Source organism: Tyto alba, unplaced genomic scaffold (genome assembly GCF_018691265.1).
Source record: "Tyto alba isolate M040663 unplaced genomic scaffold, T.alba_DEE_v4.0 Super-Scaffold_23, whole genome shotgun sequence".
In the NCBI taxonomy this organism is placed as follows: domain Eukaryota; kingdom Metazoa; phylum Chordata; class Aves; order Strigiformes; family Tytonidae; genus Tyto; species Tyto alba.
Window position 1 is genome coordinate 6,690,069 of NW_024881297.1, and position 23,652 is coordinate 6,713,720.

A 23,652-nucleotide genomic window follows, 5' to 3' on the forward strand; every position below is an offset into this window, starting at 1 on the left:
GGGTTTTCCTGAGACTCCCTAATGCACTAGCCTGGAAGCTCTTGGGTTCAGTGAGATGATGCTGTGTGTCCTTAGGAGCTTAAAATATTTCAGCAGAGATTAGGAGCAGCAAAGGAGACCAGCTGCAGAGTGCGCCGGGAGTGATACATGTGACAAAGTGGCGAGTGTCTGAGAATTAAGCAAGTATTATAATGGCTAGCACTCAGGTTTTATGGCAGGAGATAAGTTGTTCAGTGCTGTAGGAACACAGAAGAGATTTCAAAAGGAGGGATGGCCTGCAGAGAACCTTCCCTTGAGCAGATTCCTGCTGCCACTAATGAGAAAGGATTTCAGCTCCTGCGAAGCACACAAACTGCTGGTAGAAGAAAGCAATGCAGTCATGTGAGAGTCTGAAGGCAATTTTTAAAAGCTCATAACCACAGGATATTCTCTAGAAAAAATTTCATATGCTCTTCAGCATATTCCCCTATGCTGTGGGCTTTTCATGTTGCTTTTAGAAGCACTTGTGTTGCTCTGATTCAGGCCTTTACCAGCCAAACACCATAAGGCCACAACTATCCTTGGACAAGGTAGCTCATATGTTTCAAAGCAACCAAAGCCCCTATTAGCCATGTACAAACTAATTATGACATAGTACAATCTAGAAATATGAAGGTGAGCCTTAACTGAGCTGAACCAAGAGCCTACAAGAGGTTAGGTACAAAAAGCTCGGAAATCAGCACAGTCTGATTTTTCCTGCTTGTCTTCACCGAGTAGCTTGGATGTGTCTATAGTACAACGCCCTTTGCAGCATGGACACAGCAGGTGAACATAATCTTGAAACAGAAATCCACATTCTGCCACCTGACTGTCATAAGGCAAAACCCCAAAAAAGTACTTTGGAGCAAGGGTTGGTGCAGCTTCCTCTCTCGTTCCTCCGCTCACAGGTCCCACAGGAATCACTGCCTGATGGACAGAAGGCACAAGAGCAGCTTGCTGCATCCTGCAGACATAGCCTTTCACCTTGCAGTGGAATCTTCCACTGTGGGACTCAGATGCTCATTAAGGAAAACTAACCAGTTATTTCATCCTGGCAGGTGCGGAGATGCTGTTTAGACATTAGGTGGTTCTTCCAGCCACCATGCATAGCAGCCATTTCCAGGGAACAAAAAGCCAACTGCATGGAAAACATGAATAAAACATACCCTGTGCACAGCAGTAAACAAAAGCCTTTATCACAAGCCAAAACAATACTGTATGACTGATTCTTTAAAACACGCCCCAAAACAACTGATTGGTTTAAAGAGTAAGTTTTTAATGGGATGTAGATCAGAGAATATTTTAGGTACTAAAACCAATGCCATTTTACAGCAGCCATTTATACTACTAAGTAATATTTTCACTTGGTTTCCTAACTAGCTTCTGCTGCACATGCTTTAATCTTGTGATCCATTTAATTCAGAGATTATTCACTTGCTCAGAATTAGGTCCATGCCAACATACTCCTGTGGAAATAGTGCCAAAATATGACCCCTTTTCAGGCAACACCACCTTTCAGAAGTACAGTTCTGATAACTCAAGCTGGGCTCTCTCCTCATGGGCTACCCCTTGGAAACAAAGGCCAAGTTACTCTTGCACACCTGTAGCACTTTGGGACATCTTTACAATTCTGTGACTACTACTGGGGAAAAGACAGCACACAGAGCTGCCGGAGCTGTAACTCCAGCCCATTCAGGGTACAAGTTCCAGGCATATGCAGCTCACCAGACTCTGATTAATAGGAAGGACAGAGGACAAGGTTTATAACTGTACCTAACATACAAAATGGTTGGTGAACACCCAAAACTAACAACTGAGAATTTACTGTTTTCACAAAAGGCTGTTCACCTGGCTGAGAGTCTGAGTACAGCAATTGTCACCTGTGTCCAGCACCAATGGACCTCAACCAGTTTTCTGTCTGTCACAAGGCCAGCACGGAAGATCAAACTGCCTGTGAAGCAGGGCTACCCTTTGTGAAAAACTCTGGTCACCACCATGAGAACAAATAGTCAATTACAGGAAAACTCTTGCCCTGTACAGTCTCATCTTCTTTATCCCAGATGACCTCATTTTCATTGTTCTCAGGGGTTTTTTTTAATCAATTGTCAACTTTGGAAAGTATATCAAAGATTTAGCTTGAAAGATTAACTTTCAGCTAGAAGATGAGGCTCACTCTTCAGCTCCCCCAGACACAATTCTTAAAGGGCAAAGTCTACAACAGCTACTCAGAAAACAATTATGACTTGTATGAAATTTACTGAACAACACTGACTTCAAATTGCATTGTGTCCATGCTTAGCATAGAACAGTAAAACTAGTTACCTTCATGAGATGTGCAGGTGCTAACAGAAAGCCCGTACACCCACTACAACCTAGTTATATTTGATGTAAGACAGAACCAATGTTTAATTTCTGAAGCCCATAAAATGTGAGGCAACAGATTCTCTTCCCATGTACCGCATCTACCTTGCAGAAATCCTAAGTTGACTTCGTGGTGCTCTCGGGAAAATCAATCCAGCTGAGTGCAAGGGACTTCCCACCAAAACAGAATATATCTCATCTTGTGAGAATGCAATAACTTGTTCTGCTAGCCCCAACATCTTAGGAATTGATTGTTATGTACTGCTGAGAAGGAAGAGCTAACCATTTGCATAGCTTCTCTCCTACTGTAATAGAAGATAATACCACAATCGCTACTGATAGTGGCTAGAAGCAACTGCAATGTGCCAACAAAGGAAAAGAATGCCTGCCAACTCTCTAAGCACACAAAACAAAATAACTAGCTTGGAGAAGCAAACAGAACATCTTCGACCATCTTCTCCTTTAACTATCATAATTGTTTTAGACCCTCAGGAATGGGTAGCAGCTGCTTGGTATCACTTTCCTAGTGAGACATTTGAGTAAAAACTAGTAATCAGAAACCAACACAGCAATTACAGTATCTTAGTGAAAGAAAGACCCAGAAACTGCCATCTGTAGGAATCAAGCCATTTACTCTGTGCACACTGAAGTACAGAATCTGTCCTCAACAGCCTTACCCAAAACCATTATATAGAGTACATATGCAAAGCAAACCCAACTTTAATCACCTGCAATTCTGCCTATGCCCTTACTTTCCTCCCAGCTCCCACATGCATAAACGCATCTAAACATCCCCAATGCCTGGTGTGAGAACAGGATGGACAGGTAGGCTTGTAATAACCCTTCAACACAAGCCAGACCTCTTCCTACCAGCAGCAGCTCCAAACTGAATGCCCCAGACCTGTGTTTGCCAAGGCCGCTTAACTCCTTGCAACACCAGTGCTTGAAACTATATTTGTTCTTCGCAAGGTAAGAATAGCTTCTTTCCAGAAAACCTAACCTCCACATTGCTTGCAATGCCCCATGTGCTCAGGATAGCCCGTATCCTCCCACAGAAAAGCATAACATCATCTCCTTCAGCTGAGCACCCACTGAGAAGCCAAGTAGCTCTTTTCTCCCAGGCCCACAGACTTCCTCGACTAGTGAAAAACTAGAAACTGTAAGATCATTTCTAAGCAAGAATGTGGGATAAAGGTATCCAAAAGGTGGAAAACATTTTCTTGACTCTACTATGGCAAACTACAACAGAAAAAAAAAAGTTTCACATGTGGCAATACATACTCTAGCAGCTCACCTTTTGATCAAGGAATGTTAAAGGTGTTTCATTAGCTAAATTCAAGCTTTCAGATTACCTTATGATTACCTTAGTGGAAAATGGAATGTAACCTTCCACTCAAACCCAGAAATTAATGTAGATATTATTTAATGGGCTTGCTTGCTTTGCTGTCTAACCATAACTTTCAGATACTGCTCTGCCCCAAATACAAGAATAAAAATATTTAAAACCTGCAGCATGGCATTTGCCTTTTTAAAAAAATCACTCTGACAACACTTCACTGTATTACCCCAATGTTTTAACTTTTTTTAAAACACACGCATCAAAATTTCAGACTTATTTCCCTTAATGGTTTTGTCAATGACAACAGGCAAGCTAAGAAGCAATGAAATACTAACATACCCATGTCTAATGTACATGCAGCCATTTCAAGGTCTATTTTGCATTAATAACTCCCCTCCATCCAGAAATCTTAGCTTACCAGTCTGTCCTCACCCATAATGCAGCATCCACAAATATCATTCTATCATCTACTTACCTGCAGACTGTAAACAGAAATGTTGTGGCTCTTCCTAACAAAAGCCCTCAGCAGATAAGGATTCTTTAATCAATAGCTAGAATGAGATCAGTTCCCTAAATCTTATCCTATCAGCTCTCAGCAGCTAATTCTTGCAAATAACAAACTCCTGTGTAGCTGAGTACCTCTTGTCCTGCAAAATCTACTACACCTGCACAATTACTTTTTCCAATCCTAGTGCTTCTACTTAAGAAACACCACACGGCTTGTTTGCTAGCATCTGTTTCCCTTTAAGCCATACTTACACTAACACATTCCCATCCTGTAATTCTTTGAGTGAATCTTATTTCACTTTTGATATACTTTCCCTGGGACTACTGACAGGATAGCAAGCCTACTGATGAGCCCTAAACTAATATGAGTTCTTAGTCCGGTGATCAATTCCCTTCTGTTTCGCTTTTCACACATGCTACAAAGAGGAGAAACAAAATATCACTTATGATCCAAAGGCAAATTTCAGCTAAAAACAATACTTAAAAAATCAAATTAAACCTGGAGCTTTTTTTGCTGTAGAAGTTGTAACACCTTTTGCACAGACCAGCAAGTGTCCTGATTCTGTCTTGGGTCTTCAGTTACCCCTTCAGCACAAATGTACCTTCTCAGGTCATGCATGTTATATGGACGTGCTGGCTGGATGTGCATCCTGTATTCCCAACCAGCCTCTGTCCTCACAGAGATTCCACAGAAATCAATCTTCCCTTCTTTGCTAATCCTCCCCTGTCTGTTAATCTTTATTCTGCATAGAAGGAAAAAGTATCTGATCAGAGACGATGGCCTCAGGTCAGGGGAACAGGTACTGAGCTCCATTAGTAAAACCCCATAGGTCAAAGCTATCAGGCAGTAGCTGGTAAAAAAGGCTTACAAAGGTAGGTCTAGATTTCCAGCCCCATCTCTCAGCACTGCTTTAAGCAAAATGCAATGTCTTATATCAAGCTACAGATTAGTTATATATAGCTTTTGTTCTTAAAATTTTGTGAAAAAGCCTTTAGTAGAGGGTTACAATCAGCAACTCCTTATTCTATACACACACCCTTTCATTATCATCTTTTCTCTGTACAAAACAAGACCTATTAACAGTAATTAAGTTTGCTTATGTTTGGTTTTGAAGATTTTAAATGTTTTTAGCACAGAAATAACCTGAACTCAAGCTTTTGAAAACAGCTCCAAAATTTTCTTTGTATGGAAGTCTTTGAATCGTGTTTCAGCATCCAGCCTCCCACTACAACATACTCTTGAATGGTTTTGACTCCTTTATTTCTATACTTGCTTCCATTTAAACCTAAAACTGTATTGTACCGTATCAGTGCTTGAAGTCCCCACAGTACTGCAAAATGGATGTGAACAGAGTAGCACAACACAGCTGAGAACAGACAAGCACTAACTTTTTCCATTTTTAATCCACAATTTTTCTAAATCTTATTTTGAGTCTATTATTACTCAGTGTATATACTTTCATAAGTATAGGCTTTGCATGAGGCCTAGCATCTCACCTGGGGAATGATGGGACTTGTATCTTAGGATATACTTCAGTTTCAAAAAGGACATGACAAAAAAGGAAAGAGTGCAGGTCTGAAGCACATTCAGGCGACAAGACATCTTACAAAGGTTGTGGTACATTAAAATAAGCTCCGATTGTTCCTCCCTATTTTCATCCATTACTGTAAAACAGAAATACATAACCACAATTATCTATTTCCAGATAATAAATGCACTAATCCAAATAACAAAGGCCCAATCATATTATTGACTTCAGTGCTAGAGGCTATGAGGAATTGCAACAAAATGCCATACCCAGCATAGCTAAACAAAGCAGTAGTGACTACATAAAGTGACTATTCCCCATTCTTCAGAGCAGAGAATTTCTATCTGGTAGTGGATTTTGACCATGTGAAACCATTACAGAATACTACACCTTTCCATCTTCTTCTAATTTTATAGTTCATGCACGAACTTGGCACTGTCCATATGTGGTGGAATCCGCCTAAGCAGAATATGATAGAGAATGCAGCCTTCATGCTTCCTGGCTTTTGAAAACACTTAGTAACAATTACTGCAAATCATTACATAATGCTTTAATGCCTCTCAGGTGTGTAACCACGGTGCATGTTTTAAAAGCAGTCACAGCAGCTGGGCAGTGTTTTGTATCCAAAAATGATCAGGTACTCAAACATCATTCTCTGAAGTCCCATACAGACAAAAATGGAAGCATGCATGTACCCTCAGGTGTAGAAGTTGCAAGGGTGACTGCAGCATTTGAAAGTCAACAAAAAGATGACCATGCCAGGTCTCACCCTGAATTATGTGCTATCTGTTAATACATGTTTTCCTCAACCATTCCCAAAAACATTCCACACATGCTATGCTGTGAAAATACTTTGTCATTTGCTTGCTTCATAGCATGGTAACAAGCACAAAGAAACTTATGAAGCGCTTCTGATTTAGCCAAGAAAAAATACACTGGCAGCCTCATAATCACTGAAAAATGGGAATTAAGACTGCTGTAATAGTAATATTAGAGCAAGGATTTTGTCTCCCCATTTAACAAAAAAAAAAATGAAACTAAGCAAAATTTTGCATTAATGAAAGCAAAAAAACAGTAAATGCTGAATACATACATATATATATATATATATATACATATAAAGCACAACTTTCTTTGCTCTTTAACATCAAAGTTTAACAGAAGCCACCAAGCTTGTGACACACATGGTCAGTTAGCTTCCTGCATCATTTCAGGCAAACAATGTAATTAAAGTGCACTTGACTCATCTTAGCACAGTTAATAATCTAAACTATTCCTTTAAAAAGAAAAGTTAACTAGGTTGAATACTTTAGACCTTCCCTCATTATGTGCAAACTCATCTTTCAGACCTCCTCTTACCATGTACAAATACATCAGTGACATGTTATCAGTTCCCCAACAAACATAATGAACACACTAATAAAGATGCATGTAATTATAAGCAAGCCTAAAGCTATTCAGCAACTACTCTCCAATGAAGGCCCACTATAAAAAGCTCCAGATTCAGAAATTCCCCTCCTTAAAAAAAAACAACATTTAACAATATAGGAAACAACATACACAGAGCACTAGGAAAAAAATTCTCTTCCTAGAGTTTTATTGAAAATAACTAAGTAGCTTAGGGTGATACAGAAAACCCTAAGAAAATAATGAAAAAGATACTTCAAAAAATACCTGATAATCCTCTTTCTGAAATAGAAAAAAAAAGAACAATACACTAACCCATATAAAAAAACCTCTACCGCAGCTACACTACAAGCTTACTTAAACTTAGAGTAATTTGGCCCAAAGCCAAGGCACTTATTAACAGGAGGGGCACATTCATTAAAAGCAGCTGGAGAAAGACCCAAATAAGTTGTTTGAAAAGCAAATGTTTAGGTGATGTTATGATTTTACAGGTTTTAAAGAGGTGCGTGATATATTGTTATAGTTTAACATGTGGTAAAAATTTAATGAAGTTAGTTTTTTCAAATAGTGAACTATTGCTAAGGTTGTTACTATGTGTGAAGTTGGGTTTAATGATAGTATTAAATGGTTGATAAAAACTCAGGTCTTGTTGTAAGAGGAAGAGTTCATTTACAGGTATTTGATTTAAACTGATAAATAGTAGAATGGGGAGAAATAATGTAAATATGAATATTGTTGTTTTGTTAGTATGTAGCACAGAAAAGTAGCATGTTCTAGGTAAATATTCACCTTTTTTTCTCAGTTTATATATTTTAATTTTTTATTAAAAGTCTTGAAAATATTAAGATCTGAAACAACAAAAAAGCATTCACAGCTGGCAGTGAAACTCTAGGCTATTTGAACGTATCTTTTTATTCTTCTATTGAGTAAATTTTTTTAACGTGTGACGGGAATACACTTAGTTATTCAGGCAATAAAAACTTATTAGCAAAACAGCACAGAGAGCCTTACTCTTACATTAGCTGTCCAGTTTGGGTTTTAACGTGTTAAAAAAAAGCTGGTTTATGGAAGTGTTTTGGTCCTGGTTTTTCTTAAATAAACATTCATAATTTCAGGTTTATACTGTTGTAATAAAATGAATGCTGTATACTTACTGAGAATCAATCAAGGCTGACGACCTGTTTTTTAGTTTAATATTCTTAGTTGGATACATTTTTTTTACTTTGCTTTTGGATTACGTTTTGCAATGAATAACAAATTTTGAGCAGTAACCACTGCAAAAAATAAAAACATTATTTCATAGAGAAGTCATTTAACATGTGCAAAGCAGTCTCTAAGCTTTAAGAAAGAAATGGAGGCGGTTTCGCATGGGTGTTGTCTCCCTAATGATGACTTACATTGTTTTGAGGTTTCTTCACAGAAGTCCTCTTCAGTAGATAAATGCAAATCAGGGTATTAACTTCTTATTGAGAAAAATTGTAAAAGCACCAAGCAAGACCGCATAAATCCCAAGTTTAGTCCCACACTATACTTGAGAACATATTATATATTGTTTTGAATCGGACTACAGGTAGTGTTTACTCCCTTATTCTGAGTTAAGTCCTATTGTCATTTTTTTCTTCTTGTGGAGGGAAAACTTTCTGCTACTAAGCAACCTGTTAGTAGAAGTACAGCCTAAGCCATGCATGGGGTAAGCAAGCTTTGTAACATGCTTTGAGTACAGGTAAAGGCTCAGAAATCTAAAAATCTCAGAGGCTGATTAATTTGTTCTTCTGCGCTTGCTACAGATGAACATAGCTTAATCACAAAATAAAACTGGGAGTGTGCTGGGAATCTTCCACAAGAGCTGATACCTCTAGATTTGTTACGCGTGCTTAGCTCTCCATCTAGTGGGAACTTCTGGTTTTGGCTCCCACATGAGGACAGGCACCGGCTGCAGGACACCCAGGCCAGCAGTGGGGCATTGTCGCAGCTTGAGCCCAGAAGGCAACTGAGCACCACGATACCCTTCACTCACCCCTTGCCCCTCGGGAATGGGAAGGAGAAAATAAAGTAAAAGCACAGCTGAGTGCCACGCAGCTGTTAACACAGGCCTTCCCTCCCAGCACTGGGAAGGAGAAAATAAAGGCTCTGGAATTGTGATAAGGACAGGGACGAGTGACTCACCCTTTATGGTCCTGGGCAAAAGATGGAGAAAAGCGTTACCACATCTTAAAAACACCCTCCCTTCTTCCCCTACTCAGTTTTGTTCCTGATCTCTCCACATCCTCCCTGCCAGCAGCACAGGGGGCAGGGAATGGGGGGGTGCAGTCAGTCCTGCCAGTTCTTCCTCCTCAAGGGTGAATCTTCTCACATTCTTCCTCTGATGAAGCGTGGTTCCCCTCTCACAGGAGACAGTCCTCCACAAACTTTCTCTGACATCAGTCACGACCACTCCCACGAGCTACAGCTCTTCCCAAGCTGCTATGGCCGTGACTCACCCTGGCATGATGCAGTTCTCCCAGCACTGAACTACAGAGGGGGCCGCTTCTAACCTCTGAGTCCTGGCCTTCTTCAGGCGCAGCCACCTGCTCCAGTGTGGGGTCCTCCATGGGCTGCAGACAGATCTCTGCTCCACTGTGGATCTTCATGGGTTGCAGTGGGGTGGCCCTGCCGTCCCACCACAGGATACAGGGCGTTCCTGCTCTGGCACACCTCCCCCACTTCCTCTTCTTTTCTTCCACTGACCTCAGCGTTGGCATAGGTATCCTTCTCCCAGCTTCTCTCAACTCCCACTCCTCCTCTCGGGTTCCCCTTCTTAAATATGTCATCGCAGAGGTGAAGCCACTGTTGGTAACAGGCTCGGCCTTGACCAGAAGCATGTCTGACTTGGAGCTTGGGGAGCCTGAAGAAGCTTCTCACAGGGGCCACCGCTGTACCCTCTCCCCTGCTACCAAAAACCCCACCACACAAACCCAGCACAGGCGTGGGCACAGAAGGGTTAGCACTGCCCGGTTCACGTGTTCTGTTAGCTGATCACCAAAGATCACCTCGGTTTTGATGCAACAGTTGGCCACTTGGGTTTCTCCTCTCAGAAATGGTTCAGTAGATCCATTTATTGCTTTCCAGCCCACAGGGAGAAAAGATATTCCACAGAGCAGCTGTGAACACACCTCGTTACAGCTTTTTAGAACCGTCTTCTCCCTCATATAGCCGTGTGAAGCAGCAAATGCCCTCAATTGGGATGTATACGAATGGCATACATAGCACACCCCCAGCTGCAGAGGGCATGCTCCCAAAAAAAAGCTGTGTGCAGCGTCTTGCTTTTCAATATTAAAAAAATCTGGAAGAGAAGAAAACCAACAGGCTCCAGCCTATTAGCGACTGTCTGCATTTCTCTTGAAGGGAAAGAAAAGCCTCAGCCACTTTGAACGAGTTAAAAGTAATTTAACTTGAAAACGTGGTCAAAATATTCCTCAGCCTTGAAAAGGAGCACTATTTATGTCATCAATTTGCTCTTCTTTTTCTGATGCTGTTGGACTAAGATGTGCATGAATACTTGCATAGTGAAGAATAACATTATAACTGGGCCTAAACTCACTTGACAGTCTCTTACAAGTAGTGGCAAGGTGCCTTGAAACAAGACACCTCTTTATGAACCTAGAAAAGTGTAGTAAGTATAGCAAGTGTGCATGCTCTCTATGTTCTTTCCTCTATTAAATAATTTGATTTGATAGCAAGTACTTGCTGCTGTAAGATTATTTGACAGAGCAGTGATGTGCTGTCACCCAGATCTTGACAACCTGAAGCCTTGTGAATTGCTTTGGGGGATGTTTACCTTGTCATCCAACTCTTTGCTTCTGTAAGCAGTTACAGAATTGAAAACTATGGAGTTGCTGGGATCCTAGGTATGCAGCTAGATATGCAATTGAATGAATGGAGTTTCCAATAGAACGGAGATAACAGAGTAAAAGCCTTTGAGGACTTATGTTTGTCATCTTTTTAAACATTAACAGCAGAAATGGAAAAAGAGTAGCTATTCTATTAAAATTTTGTGAAGGCCAATACTACCAAATGTTAATTTTATTTTTTTTTTTTTTTAAACAAAGTTACATATTTACTAGTAGCAAATAAAAAGTTTTCATGTTGCTATCTTGCTTATGTCAGATCCAGTACTAGGCAAACCCTTGTTGTTTTGTCTGGAAAATGGTGGCTTCCTCTACAACTGTTGGTTTCGTATTTTGATGGTTCTGAAATTGATTTTTCTCCCAGATTGCAACAGTGAAATAAGCAAAATCTTCGTAATTAATATTTTCTTGCAATAGGGCTAAAGTTTTGTTATTGCAGAACCACGAATTCAACTCCTTGTAGGACTCAACAGATAAGAGCTTGTGCACCCAACTTAACCCCAAATCCCTAAGTAACATAAGTTTCATGGGTCACTGAAGTTTTCCACGGCAAGAGAGAATATAAATGAAGTCAAAACATGAGTGATAATTTCTGGCTAATCCAGGCAAACAGTGAACCTGTGCTAAAGAAATGAGACAAGATATCTGATCCTCTGTAGAATAGCTGCTAACCAAGGCTACACTGCAAATCTCAAGCTGTAATGGTATGACTAGTTAAGGGAGTACATTTAACCCATGGCTTGAAGTTTCTATAATAATTATGAATTAAATCCCTGCACTTCAATGAACTGATCAGAAGCCTTATCACAGATTTTTGAATGTTTTTTTTTCTGCTGAAACTAAAGTACTGCTCAAGTAATTACTTTCTTGATACTGTGTACGTGTCTTACACTGTCTACACAGATTTTTTGGTTGCCTTGAAAGTAATTGGGAGAGTTGAGGAAAAAAAAAGGTCATCTGGAAATAAAAGCAGCTATCCGATGAATAGCCAAATCCAGCTCTGACACTGTTGACTTGGAAAAGCAGTACAGCAAGGATATATACAGCGCACTCAGGATTTGCTCATGGTCAGCTTGGCTTTTACTGACATCTAGTGAAATACCAGCATCTCTCCTGTAGCTAATAAATTATTTACATCTGCTGTGTAATGTAAATTACAACGAGAGTAATAGCAGGGGGCTATTTAGTAAGACAGATGACCCTTGTGGATAATTGAGGTGAGTGTCCAGTGTGGCAGACACCAACCTTGGTCGACAGAGACCCTTATACTCGACTACGGCAGCCCACACTGAAGGACAACCTCTGTTACAAGGATCTGCAAAATCTTCCACTATTGCTCTTTTAGAGTAAACTTGTCAAGTGGTGGGCAGCTCCTTCCTGTTTCCACAGCTGCTCTGTCACCACTCCCCCTCCCAGGGAAACTAAAGGATGCTACCAGCTGGGAGCCATCATAACTAACTTGGCTAGTTGTTTTGTGACTAAGAAACTTCATCTGCCAGGTTGACAGAAGTCCATTGTATTTATAGATGAGCCACCCTTCACTAGGCTCCTGGCTTTTCTAAAATTCTTACAGCACTACAAATCTAAATGCATAAAGATGTATTTAAAAAAAAAAAAAAAAAAAAAAAAAACCACCACACCACAAAATTTCAAGGCTTTAGAGATGTAGATTGAGTCAAAACCTTTGACATTAGCATCCTCCAGATTTTTTGAGACAAAAAGACTAGGATGAACATAGACTGAAAACTCATTTATAGTATTATTACTTGACTGAAATGAAAAAGGAGCTAAGGTAATTCACATCAAAGCTAGAACTACAACCTGAACTAGATCATCTCTAACTAAAACATAATCTCTGGACAGAAACAGCTATTGATTAAACTCTGCCTTTGCTCTCCATTACCAAAAGACCCCTCTGTGAAGACCTCTCCAGCAAATCGCAAAAAACTTCTATATCTGGCAGACCATAAGTACAGGTAAAGAGTGCACAACTCCAGACAGATATACATCAGAAGGGCCGCTTTGATACTTCATTGCTGTGCATAAGCATTTCAAGTTAGTCCTGCTTACCACATGACACCTTTACCTAGTCATTGTATCTTATTATATAAGTAATTTGCACAGTATTCTCCAGCCACTCTTTTCAGAAGATATTTAAACTTTTGTAGTACAGAATCCCTACCTGTCAGAGTGTCTTGTTACATCTCCAGTTCCAAAAAAACACTATGGATACTTTTGAAAAATTACCAATTCATGCTGACCTAGAAAATAAAAGACCACATTTGACTTAACTTACTTGGCATGCACTGTTCTCATCACTTAGCATACCACTGCAACAAGCTCTCTTGGGAACACTGGTCTTTACCACTGTCTCTCAGCACAGATAAGTGTGCACCTTGTACCAATGCAGGAGAAGGGGCGGTATTTCCTTCAGTTAAGATTTGTGATTTGTGTTTTACAAACCGAGGAAAAAAAAAAAAGTGCTTTTCATTTAACATTTTCAGGGGCTGAAAATGACAATTCCAAAAATTCAAATTATTCCAAGTTACTGCCCAAGAAAAAAACCAAACAGGTCTCTGCAACACTTAAACCAAGTGGCTCATTCCAGCCTTTATTAGAATAATTACAACTAAAAGAAACATGGCACTTATTTCTTCACAGCAAGGCAAGCATCATAGGAAGTAACGGGCTACAAAGCTATAGCAGTACAGTGGAAAAAAAATAAATAAGCAAAGCAAAGCTTGCTGCAGACATTACACCTTCTTCTACATAGAAACCACAACTTTCAGGACAACAGAGTGCAACGCAAAGGCAGCAACAGCATCATTCTATTCTCAGACAACGGGGGGGCTGTCACACCAAAGTGATTCACCTAATTGTATCCTAAGACAGGGGAAACAGAAGTTGGGGAAATGAAGGTGGGTTATTCATTTGGCTCACAGTTCTACTCAGTTCCTTTCTTCCAGCACAGCAGGCAGTTGATTGTCTCCATTCAGACAACGGCTGCACAGTTACTGAGCCATCTGGGCCTCCATTGCCTGTGCTGTCCATTCTGGGGCTGTCTGACTTATCTTCTCCAGCAGGTTGTTAACCTGGAAACACAGTGACTGAATCTGCTTGTCCCAAGTTGGCAAAGCTTCACGAGCTGCAGAAAAAAAAAAAAAAAAAAAAAAAAAAAAAAACCACTACAAACACATAACACAAAGCAAGTCTTAGCAATTCTCTTGCCTTTTCAACTGTAAGCTTTTCTTCTGCCACTGCCCTCACCAGCCTCACAGAGGAAGCCTTCCTTGCAGCTACATCATGGTCATTTCTGTATTCAAAAGCTACAGGGATTTTGGCAGTCTGTTACAAGCCTAACACCTCCATTGCAAAGCAGAATTGAACAGAAAACTTCCTGGTAAACCTGTTCCTAACAAGGAGACTGACGGAATAAATTCTGTCAGTATCAGGGAGGGTTGGTGAAATGTGGTCCTCCATTAAAGCAAACTGTGCCACCTCCTGGACACGGAAAGAAGCAGCAAGCTCACTTCAGACAAGATAAGAAGAAACTTCATTTCCTTATCCTGTAAGGCAGCAAAACAAAAATCTCACTTTGAATGGTGGTAAAAAAAAGAAGTTACTGTGGTCAAACTTACTTTCAAAATGAACAATTCCATCAATCTGATCAATGAATCCATTCATGCGACCCTCGGTTATCATCTGAGAAGCTATCTTTTCTGCCTGGAATAATGAAGAGACAAAGATGTTAAAAACTTCTTCCGTTCTGAAAGGAGACTTTATACTCCTTATGGGTTTTTCAGTATTTCCACCCGTTGCGGGGGGTAACCTACAGAGAACACGAATTATCAAATGATTAGACATACTATCAGTAGCATCTAATTCCACTATTGTTCATTCCACACTGTGTATCTTTCCTTCTCGTAAGATATGCTAGATATTTAACCTTCCCCATAATATGGAATATTTAATTATTTCCTAATATTGACTTATTTTTCCTAATATTTACCACAGCTATTTTCCTCATGTCTCTGATGCTCCTTGTTTTTACAAAAGATGTAAACTGATACCTTAGCTGCAGGGATCTCTAGTAATGCTCCAAGCTCTTCAAAAGTAATGTTGTTGTAAAGTTTGCTCGCAGATAGTAAGTTGTGTTCAATAACAGCTCTGTCCAGGATACTGGAACCTTAGGGGTTAGATAAGAAAAAAAAAAAGAATCCGTTACTGTAAGATTGGAATACTTGGTTTATATTGTAGAGCAGATAGAAAATGCTTTTTTTCCCATGGTTACGTGTGCAAAGTCCAGATGCAACTGCCATGCTTCAGTGTTACGCTACACAGAAGAAAGTGAACAGAAAGAAATTCATGGCATGTGGTTGATTTTAAGACAGGTAGCTTAAGCCCTTTTATTTAATTTCTAGAATAATCAAGTGGAGCCTTTCATTTGGCTACAAGACTCAACATATGAACTGAGGGAGTCTGACCTCCTGCAATCAGTTACTAGCTTGCCAAATGGAAAGACCACTGCTTTTTTTTTTTTTTTTTATTATTCATTACAGCGTTTAGGGATACAATTAACCTCTTTCCTACTGTGCCTGTAGAGTAATAAACCCTGATCTAATTTCTCTCTTTTTGATTTAACAATTTAACTCATTTGCCCCTTAACCTCTAGATGAAGATAAGCACATTATTAAATACCAACTAACCTGCATTCTTTAACCTACACAGACAAATAGTACAGGTTATAAATAAACAACAAATTGGCCCAAAGAAAGGACCGCAGCTTATTGTTAGCAAGTACCTTTAACCAGTTTTCACTTCTGCAATTACACAGTTTTTTATTTGTCCGTATTCAACGAGTACTGTTCACTAGGAAGGAAGGTTTTTCTGATTAAGAGGCATTTCATGCTTATATATTTTTCCACTTCAATATTCTTCTAATCTAGAAAACTGAGACCAGTGTATTTAGGACTCCAGTGAAGTCATTACTTCACATTATTTCTCACTGTTCAGAGGTTCCAGGAAGAACCGAGTTAATAAGATGCCAGTGAGATGGATCAGAAAACAATTTGGAGACAGTGTGAGGTCCAAGTCATCCCCTCACTATCTGTCATCTTCCTGTCAAGTCAAGAAGCAGTTCAAATAAATTTATCATCCACACAGACCATTTACAGCCTACATGCATGTCACTATGTATTTCCAGGCATCCTATTTATAACAGTGCCTTAGAACTGGAGAAGTTCAAAAGGACAGAGACTCAAAATACGAGACAAGATTAGAAATGCTGGGAGGTTGTCAGTGCAAAAGGACTGTGCACAGACAGAGAAACAAGATTTTTACAAGTGATCTTTTAGAAGAATATTTTAAAACTTTAATAGCCAATCAGAAAGATGAACTATGGCTAAGAAGCTTTACTATTAAACTATACTCATGAGGGTAGCATGCTAGGAAATAATTTTAAAATAATCATATAAGAAATACTAAATTCTCTTCCATCACACTTCTTGACTGCACTGGGCAAGTCTAACTGCTGTGGATGAACACCTAGCATTACAAAGGTTTAGAGAAATACGTACCATCGGCTGTAGTTGCTTTCTGGTGAGGCATTAGCATAGCTGCAAACTCCTGCAGTTGATTTCCACGGATAATTCTGTCGAGATACATTTTCTCCAAGATCCCATAGGCTGCAAGCTGCTGGCATCTCTCATCCTTGAAGAGTGTAGCAAGCATGCGAGAACGCTGTTGTCCTAGGAGAGTCAAGAATCCTCATAAATGATCATCAAAACATTGAGTATTTAGAGGTAAACAACAGAAAGTTATCTCTTTCTCAATAAATGCAATTAACCAACAAAGCTCTACTAAAGGATTGTGGTTGTGTTCAGTTCCAAAGCACTGTTTGCCACAAACTATCATTTGCATCTTTGGCCAAGATGTCAGCTTATCACTGGCAAAGACACAGAAGCAATCCAACTCTGAGTTAACAGTATGCCAACAGGTAATTTTGACACTGTTCACAATTTTGCATCCCTCCCCGCAAGTAATGCACAAGCTGACTTGATTTCGGGGATATAAAATACCTATGTTGGGTCTTTTACAGAAAAACGTAACATGTATTTTACCTGCTGATGCTAAAATAGTACAATGCAAAGCATGCTTCAATGCCTCCAGTCGCTCAGTTTCATGGACTATGCTCTTATAGGAGAGCTCGTTGTATCTTTGGGCAGCCTCAATGAACTTTCTTCTGTAATCAAGAACTCGAGCGTAGCAAACCTAGAAAGAAAGTGTGTCTCAGAAAAAGAAAACTAACTAGGGTGGCTGTATAATAAAGGTGTATATAAATTGCCACGTTATCGAGTGACAGCTCCCACAAATATTGCTCTACTGCATCCTACAGAAATCCATGTCTTCGAAGGATTACCTTCACTTGTAAAGCCCTTGCTAAAGTATAGTGGAAAGCAACTGAAAGGGCATTTCGCAGCACTATTCACATGTTAAGCATTACAAATGTCTAATGGTCAGAAACTAAGTAAATGACATATTGTACAGCTGATACTGTACATCAGCTTCCCCTTCACTACTGACACTGACAGCTAGCACTTAGGTAGCAATTTCTAAATTTCAAGTGTTTGCTTTTCCCTTTCAGCGTTGCAACCATCTGATATTTCTTCTCTCCCTTTCTTTGTGCTTTTCTAATGCTTGCAGAAAATATTTGCACTTCCAACTGAGTGCACATTTTAAAACATCGCATGAGGCGGAGAGAAAAAGAGGAGGGAAAAACAGCAAACCAAAACCACCACACCCTGAGTTACAGTTCATGGCACATCTGCTTTGTGTCGTAGAATTTTAAACACCACCACACTTGATTGGTACTGTCACACTGTAGATATCATTGCTCATCCCAATTATTACAATGGTTTGAGTAATTAGTGTATGAACTACGTACACAATAAACCCACAAATAAGCAGAAAGGTCGGTAGTTACTTTACTACTTGAGACTTAAAGCTACTTTTATGGATGGGACTTACTATTTAATTACTGTTGGTGGGGAGATCTTCCATTGTGCCTAATACTGGACGTGATTTTTTTCCCCCTGTTCAATTTACAGACAAAGGTGGAAGCAACATTTTCAATATTTCAGCTGTTTTGAAGCTCACATTTTATTTTCATTCAGAAAAACTGGCACTTACAGACTTATTTCCAAATCATAAGGAATGAGCTGTTTAATTATTGCTAAGATGTGGCTCTCAAGCTCCCCAAACCATTTAAAGCTTTTCCCTTTATCTCTTTTCTCATTCTGAAAGTTTTAGTAGCATAGCATAAAAACATCTCAGTGTGGAATCATCTCCCTTTAGAAAGAGAAAGCAATAAGGCAAGTTAGACAACCTTGTAATGGATTTGCAGCTGTTCATTAGTTGATTCATTCTGAAGCAGGGAAGCTCGATTAATATAAGCTTCTGCTTGAACTGGGTCATCATCCTCCAGATATAGCCTGGCAATTTTCAGGTAGGTCTCCAGTTTATAATCTACATTGTATTGTCTGTAAAGAAACAGAAAAGCAAGTGCTGAGTTGCTCCACAACTACCCTTGCTCTTAGCAGTTCCAAACACATATTATGATTTTCAAGCACTTGGCAATGTTTGCTTTACCCTGCTTTTTTTTTTTCCCTACACCAAAATTAGTCTCTGTTCAAGGCAAGGAAATTTGAGATGAATGCTAATATAGAACTGGCTCCTACAAACACCAGTAGAAATAATGCTGTCCACCAAGACACAAATGTACACTCTAATAATCTGGTTTTAGTGGACTGGAAGTTTGCCATAAGTGGTGAGCCACCTGAGTTAAGAAGCAAACCTGCAGTAGAAAAAACAGATGCTAAATAGGCAAAACCTACAGCAATTCCTTCTACCAAAGAGGACAGAAAGGACAGCCAGAGAGAAGTAATGGCATGGGTTCTAGACTTAAAAGAAAAATAAAACACAAAATCACAAACAAAACACACAAAAAACCTCAACTGTATTTGTCAATATCCAATTTCAAACCACATCTTCGTTTTGAACTGTAAAGGTGAACGTGTAGAAGAACTGCCACCCTTCAAGAACCTTCCAATAATCTTAGGAGCACTTCTGTAAAACACTACCCAAAAGGCTGTTTTATCACCAAGACTAATAAATAGTGCAAAACCTCTGGTGCGGCATTTTGACCCACCAAACTGTTTACTACAGTCATCAAACTACACTTCTGTCATCTGGCTGTAGTTCTGGCCTGAACTACTGAACCTCTGGGAACATATGCAACCCCAAAATTCTCACTCACTGATCTAGTTAAATACAAAGGGAACGAGTATATTTAACAACAGAGAACTGTATCTAGCACAGTACTTACTTTTGCCCTGTTTCCAAAGGGATCCCCACCAATACTTGCGCTGCATTTCTCCAGTCTTCTTCTTTCTCATAGATTGAGGCAAGATGTTGCCTTATCGAAGCGACCTAAACAATAATACAATCAGCAGCAAACGCTACAGAAGTGGAGCAGTTCTGCATTAACTTTCACAGTACTTGTTCACGAATCCCCTCAACCAATACCTCAGCTTCACAGACACAGCGACCTGCGTGCATGCAGCTCTTCCTGTGCAAGGAGTCCTGTGTGGGACTCCTAGATCAAGTTTTAATTCCAAGCCTTTTAAATATGAGTGCTGACTTGAAGCATTTCCACTTAAGCTTGTGACAAGATAAAAGGAGTTTATCTTGGGAGCGGTAAGCAGTAACCTTTTATAAAGCTTTTAAAAAAATGAAATGAGGCTTTCAAGAACTGGAGCACCAAGATTCACTAAGCCATTTCTTGCAGTTATACCTCATATCATGCCTGCAAGACATAAGTGAACTATGATTACAGCCTAATGCAGAAATTGCTTTGTAGAGCGGCTGTCAGCAGGTAAAACATTCCTGCTTACAATCTGGGTTTCATAAGCAAAAGTATGGGTAAAAAAAAAAAATAATTATGTGATGTCTTGGATTTAATTTATGCATAATTATAACAATACACAGGCAAGCATGCTCAGTTGAAAAAAGAGTAAAAGCTGCTTAAAAAGACAACAAGGTAAAGAGAAGCAAATACAAATCACAATAGAAACTGCCTTGCTTTTCTTCTCAGATACTAGATCCTAAAGGCTTTTTATATAAACATCTTCTGCAAGAACTCTTAGATAATGGTGAATATTCATACAACAAAACCAAACCAAGAACTGGATTGAAAAAGAACTGCAGCATATTCAGTAATGAACTAGAATTGGGATTTCAAGAAAACTTTTTTTTTTTTTTTCTGGTAAAATAATTGTGGCTAAAATACACACACAGACAGACATTCATTCTGAAACAAAAGCTATTTGTCAAGATGCTTCTCTCTTCACATCACCTGCCTGTTTCAGTAATTGGGTAAAATGGAATACAATGAGTACCAGTCTGTCTCTCAACAGTACCTCCAGTAGCTCAAGTATTGTTTCATTGTAAGAAGCCATTTTCTGGTAGTGGAGGAATTACATGCCCAGCATCCTGATGAAGAGACAGAGTCTGTATTCTTTGCATGGTCCTAAAAACCCTCTGCATTTAGCTCAGGTTTTGCACATACAGGAATGCAAAACTGGACTCTAAGTAGGAATATCTGTTTTGAACAGCTTTTTAAAAGACTTAAAATACTCAGCAGATAAGTGGAAAAAAAAAAAAAAAAAAAACCAAAATCAAGCCTGCAAACCAGAACCCCTTCATCATTGCTCACTCACCTGCTCTTCAAATGAAATAACTCTAGGCTGTATCTTTTCCAATGTGAAGTGGTATATTTCTTTGGCCGTGCTGTCAGGAAGACTTGGAAGGTGGGTACAGAAATCTGTCAGTAGCTGACGTGAGATCACTAGACTGACATTCTCATTCACCACTGGTTCAGAGACACATGGAAGAAAAACACAAGATGGATGCAATGCCATGAAGTGCCTTCACTGCAAGTGATAATTTGCTTTTATATTACATTTGAGTATTTCAAGTTTTTAAAGCTGTATCTGACTGAAGGTTGTTTTTTTTTGTTTCTAAAAGGTGATTTTTTTCTCTCAGAATCAGTTTAACATGAGAGGTCATAAGAGTTCTAACCCTTGACAGACGATGAATTTCTCACTTGGATTTATAGTTTAGAGAGATGTTTCATTATGAATCACTGATCTCAGTTGCTGCAATATTTTGGACAAAGTAAACCTTTAGGCTAAATTTTCCTAAGTTTATTCTCAACTTAAAAAAATTACAACAGGTGGAATTTACAGAGGTATTCAATATGCCAAACATCCAATACAACACAAAAAAAAAACCCTAACCATTTATTCTTGATAGTTTTTCAGACTAAGTTGAGACAAGGGAAGAAGGGGGTTGTTAGTCTGAATACCACTTGGCATCCAGCATCAATTTTAGCATTCAACAGAGACTACTTTATCTTTTCACCTTCCCACACTGTCACACTGAAAGGCTGTAAAGTTACAACTTACAAAGGTTACAGATCCATTATCCCTTTACTTCTCAATGTGGTGATGATGGTTCCTCTGCTAGCTGTGTTTGAGTTCCAGTAGGACCATAACATCATGTATTTACATAGCCTCACACAGACCTAACTAATATGCAATCCCACAGACCTCTGGCCTTCACTCAGTGTGCAACCGATTATACCAGATGCACTTACTTGCTTCTACAAAAGCTTTCAAAGCTTCAAGTTGTTCTACACCCGTCAGCTGAATTGCTTTTTCCAGTATTTGACGATATCTGTTCACAGATCAAAAAAATAAATTAGATTACAGATCACTCATAGGGCACATTTTTTCACTAGCATGTTCTGTTTCTCTGCTTATTTTTGATGCCAGAGACATAGGTTTGCTTATATTTTCTATACCTTTGAGGTGACAATTTTCCAAAGTGTGCTCAAATGTCAGGAACACTCACCTGGAATTAGTATCTGACTTTTTAAAGCCCAGGACTAGAATCTCTGATATAATATAGCTCACTATTTTGTTATCTGTGAATATATGTGCAATTGTGAAGGTCAACAAAAAAAAAAAAAAAAAATCACAGAAAAAGTAATGAAAACTATCACTCATGGATTAAGAGGAATAAATTTAATCAAATGTTCAAAATGCCATATTCAGTGAGAATAAAAAAACAGTGTTGGGAGTAGGAGGTAAATAGTATGTTAAGGCCACTTGACATGGGCACCGGCACTGACTATGGGTTTTTAAGCGTCTGCTCCTGCAAAAACAGAAACTCTGGGTTTTATATTTCCTAAAGGTAATTAAAATTTGCCTGGGCCATAACCTCAGTGTGTGTAATACTGATGAAGTACCACATTCACGTTGAAGCCACATTTGAAGGGGAACATTTCCAAGTTTTACACGAAACTCCTAACAGTGAAGCAATCCCCCTAGAAAATAAGCAACTCTACTGGGTCTCAAAACATTTCCTTTAACTGATCGACATCTGCCTGAACCCTCGGGGAGAAAAATCTACGTAACACGTTGCGTTTGGAGTAGCTCAAACCCGAAGATTTGGCATCCAAAATACCCACCGAAGGAAAACAATCATAATGGAGTTAGTGACATGTCTATAGCAGTCGAGGAAAATTAATTTCCCGACCTATAAATTTCGCTCAGCTGACAGGCAGACAGACACGGGGCGGGCTACGCGAAGAGCACCGTCACAGAGCAAGCCGTCGGTAGAAACGGAAAAAAAAAAAAAAAAAAAAAAAAAAAAAAAAAAAGAGGAGGGGAGCAGAATCATGAGATGAACTCTTTCTTCTTTTTAATCTAAAGAAGCATGGCCGCTGAAGAAGAGGCGCCTCCCCTGCCTAGAGCCGGCAGCCCCCCCCGTTCTCTCCGCCCCAACGGCCTCTCGCCCGCCTCAGCCCGCCTTGGGGGGGTGGGTGGGAGGGGTGGGAGGCCGGCGCCCACACTCACTTGCCCGCCAGGTCCTTGTGAGAGCCGCTGGAGTTCATCAGCTGCGCCAGGTCCTGCCTCACCGCCGCCGCCATCTTCGCCGTTCCTCCCCCCCACCGCCACCCCGCGAGCGCGGCGGCCCTCCTACCATAGAGCCGAGCCGCCCGGCGGGCTAGAGGGGCGGCCGGGCGGCGGGGTCACGTGGCGGCGAGCGCCCGCGCGGGAAGAAAGCTCAGGCGGGCCCCGCGCACGCCTCATCTCCACCCCTACCCCACCCTCCCCTCCCGGGGCGGGACGTATAGAAATATATACGTATAGAACCACACGTGGAGCGTGCGCACGTGTCGGACGGCCTCAACGCAAAGGGCTGGGTCCTCCCCGAACGGCCCCCCACCCTCCGGAAGCGCCGGTGGGCGGTAGGGCGGGCCCCGGAAGCGCGGGGCGGGGCGGGGCGGCGCGCGCGCGCGCGAAGAGGCAGGCCGCGGCGGCGGTTGCCAGGGCGGCGCGGCGCAGTATTATGGGATGCGGCGGGGGAATGGCGCGGGGCGCGTGATTTTGAACAAACACGGCGGCTTCGTCGCGAGCGCCGCCGCCGCCAACGCCGCCGCGCGCGGCAGCGGAGGGGCGGGAGGTGGGGGGCCGGCGGC

At 40.4% G+C, this 23,652-nt stretch overlaps 1 protein-coding gene across 1 annotated transcript; it reads right to left on the minus strand.

The window, feature by feature from the left end:
- Positions 1-13,628: 13,628 nt before the first annotated feature.
- Positions 13,629-23,233, minus strand: COPS4 (COP9 signalosome subunit 4). The gene is made up of 10 exons (XM_032997984.2): positions 23,027-23,233; positions 21,763-21,842; positions 20,825-20,976; positions 19,432-19,535; positions 18,433-18,586; positions 17,168-17,318; positions 16,625-16,795; positions 15,119-15,234; positions 14,687-14,771; positions 13,629-14,193 (listed from the first exon to the last, which is right to left on the minus strand). The coding sequence occupies exons 1-10, from the start codon at positions 23,098-23,100 to the stop codon at positions 14,060-14,062; spliced, it is 1,221 nt and encodes a 406-aa protein (XP_032853875.2). The 5' UTR covers positions 23,101-23,233; the 3' UTR covers positions 13,629-14,059.
- Positions 23,234-23,652: the final 419 nt, after the last annotated feature.

Excerpts from the sequence above, each read along its gene's own strand:
- COPS4 (XM_032997984.2), bottom strand. The coding sequence starts at position 23,100 with ATGGCGGCGGCGGTGAGGCAGGACCTGGCGCAGCTGATGAACTCCAGC. Across the intron at positions 19,536-20,824 it reads TTATTTCATTTGAAGAGCAG|GTCGCTTCGATAAGGCAACA; the intron begins GTGAGTGAGCAA and ends ATTATTGTTTAG. Across the intron at positions 15,235-16,624 it reads GAAAGCAACTACAGCCGATG|GTTCCAGTATCCTGGACAGA; the intron begins GTACGTATTTCT and ends CTAACCCCTAAG.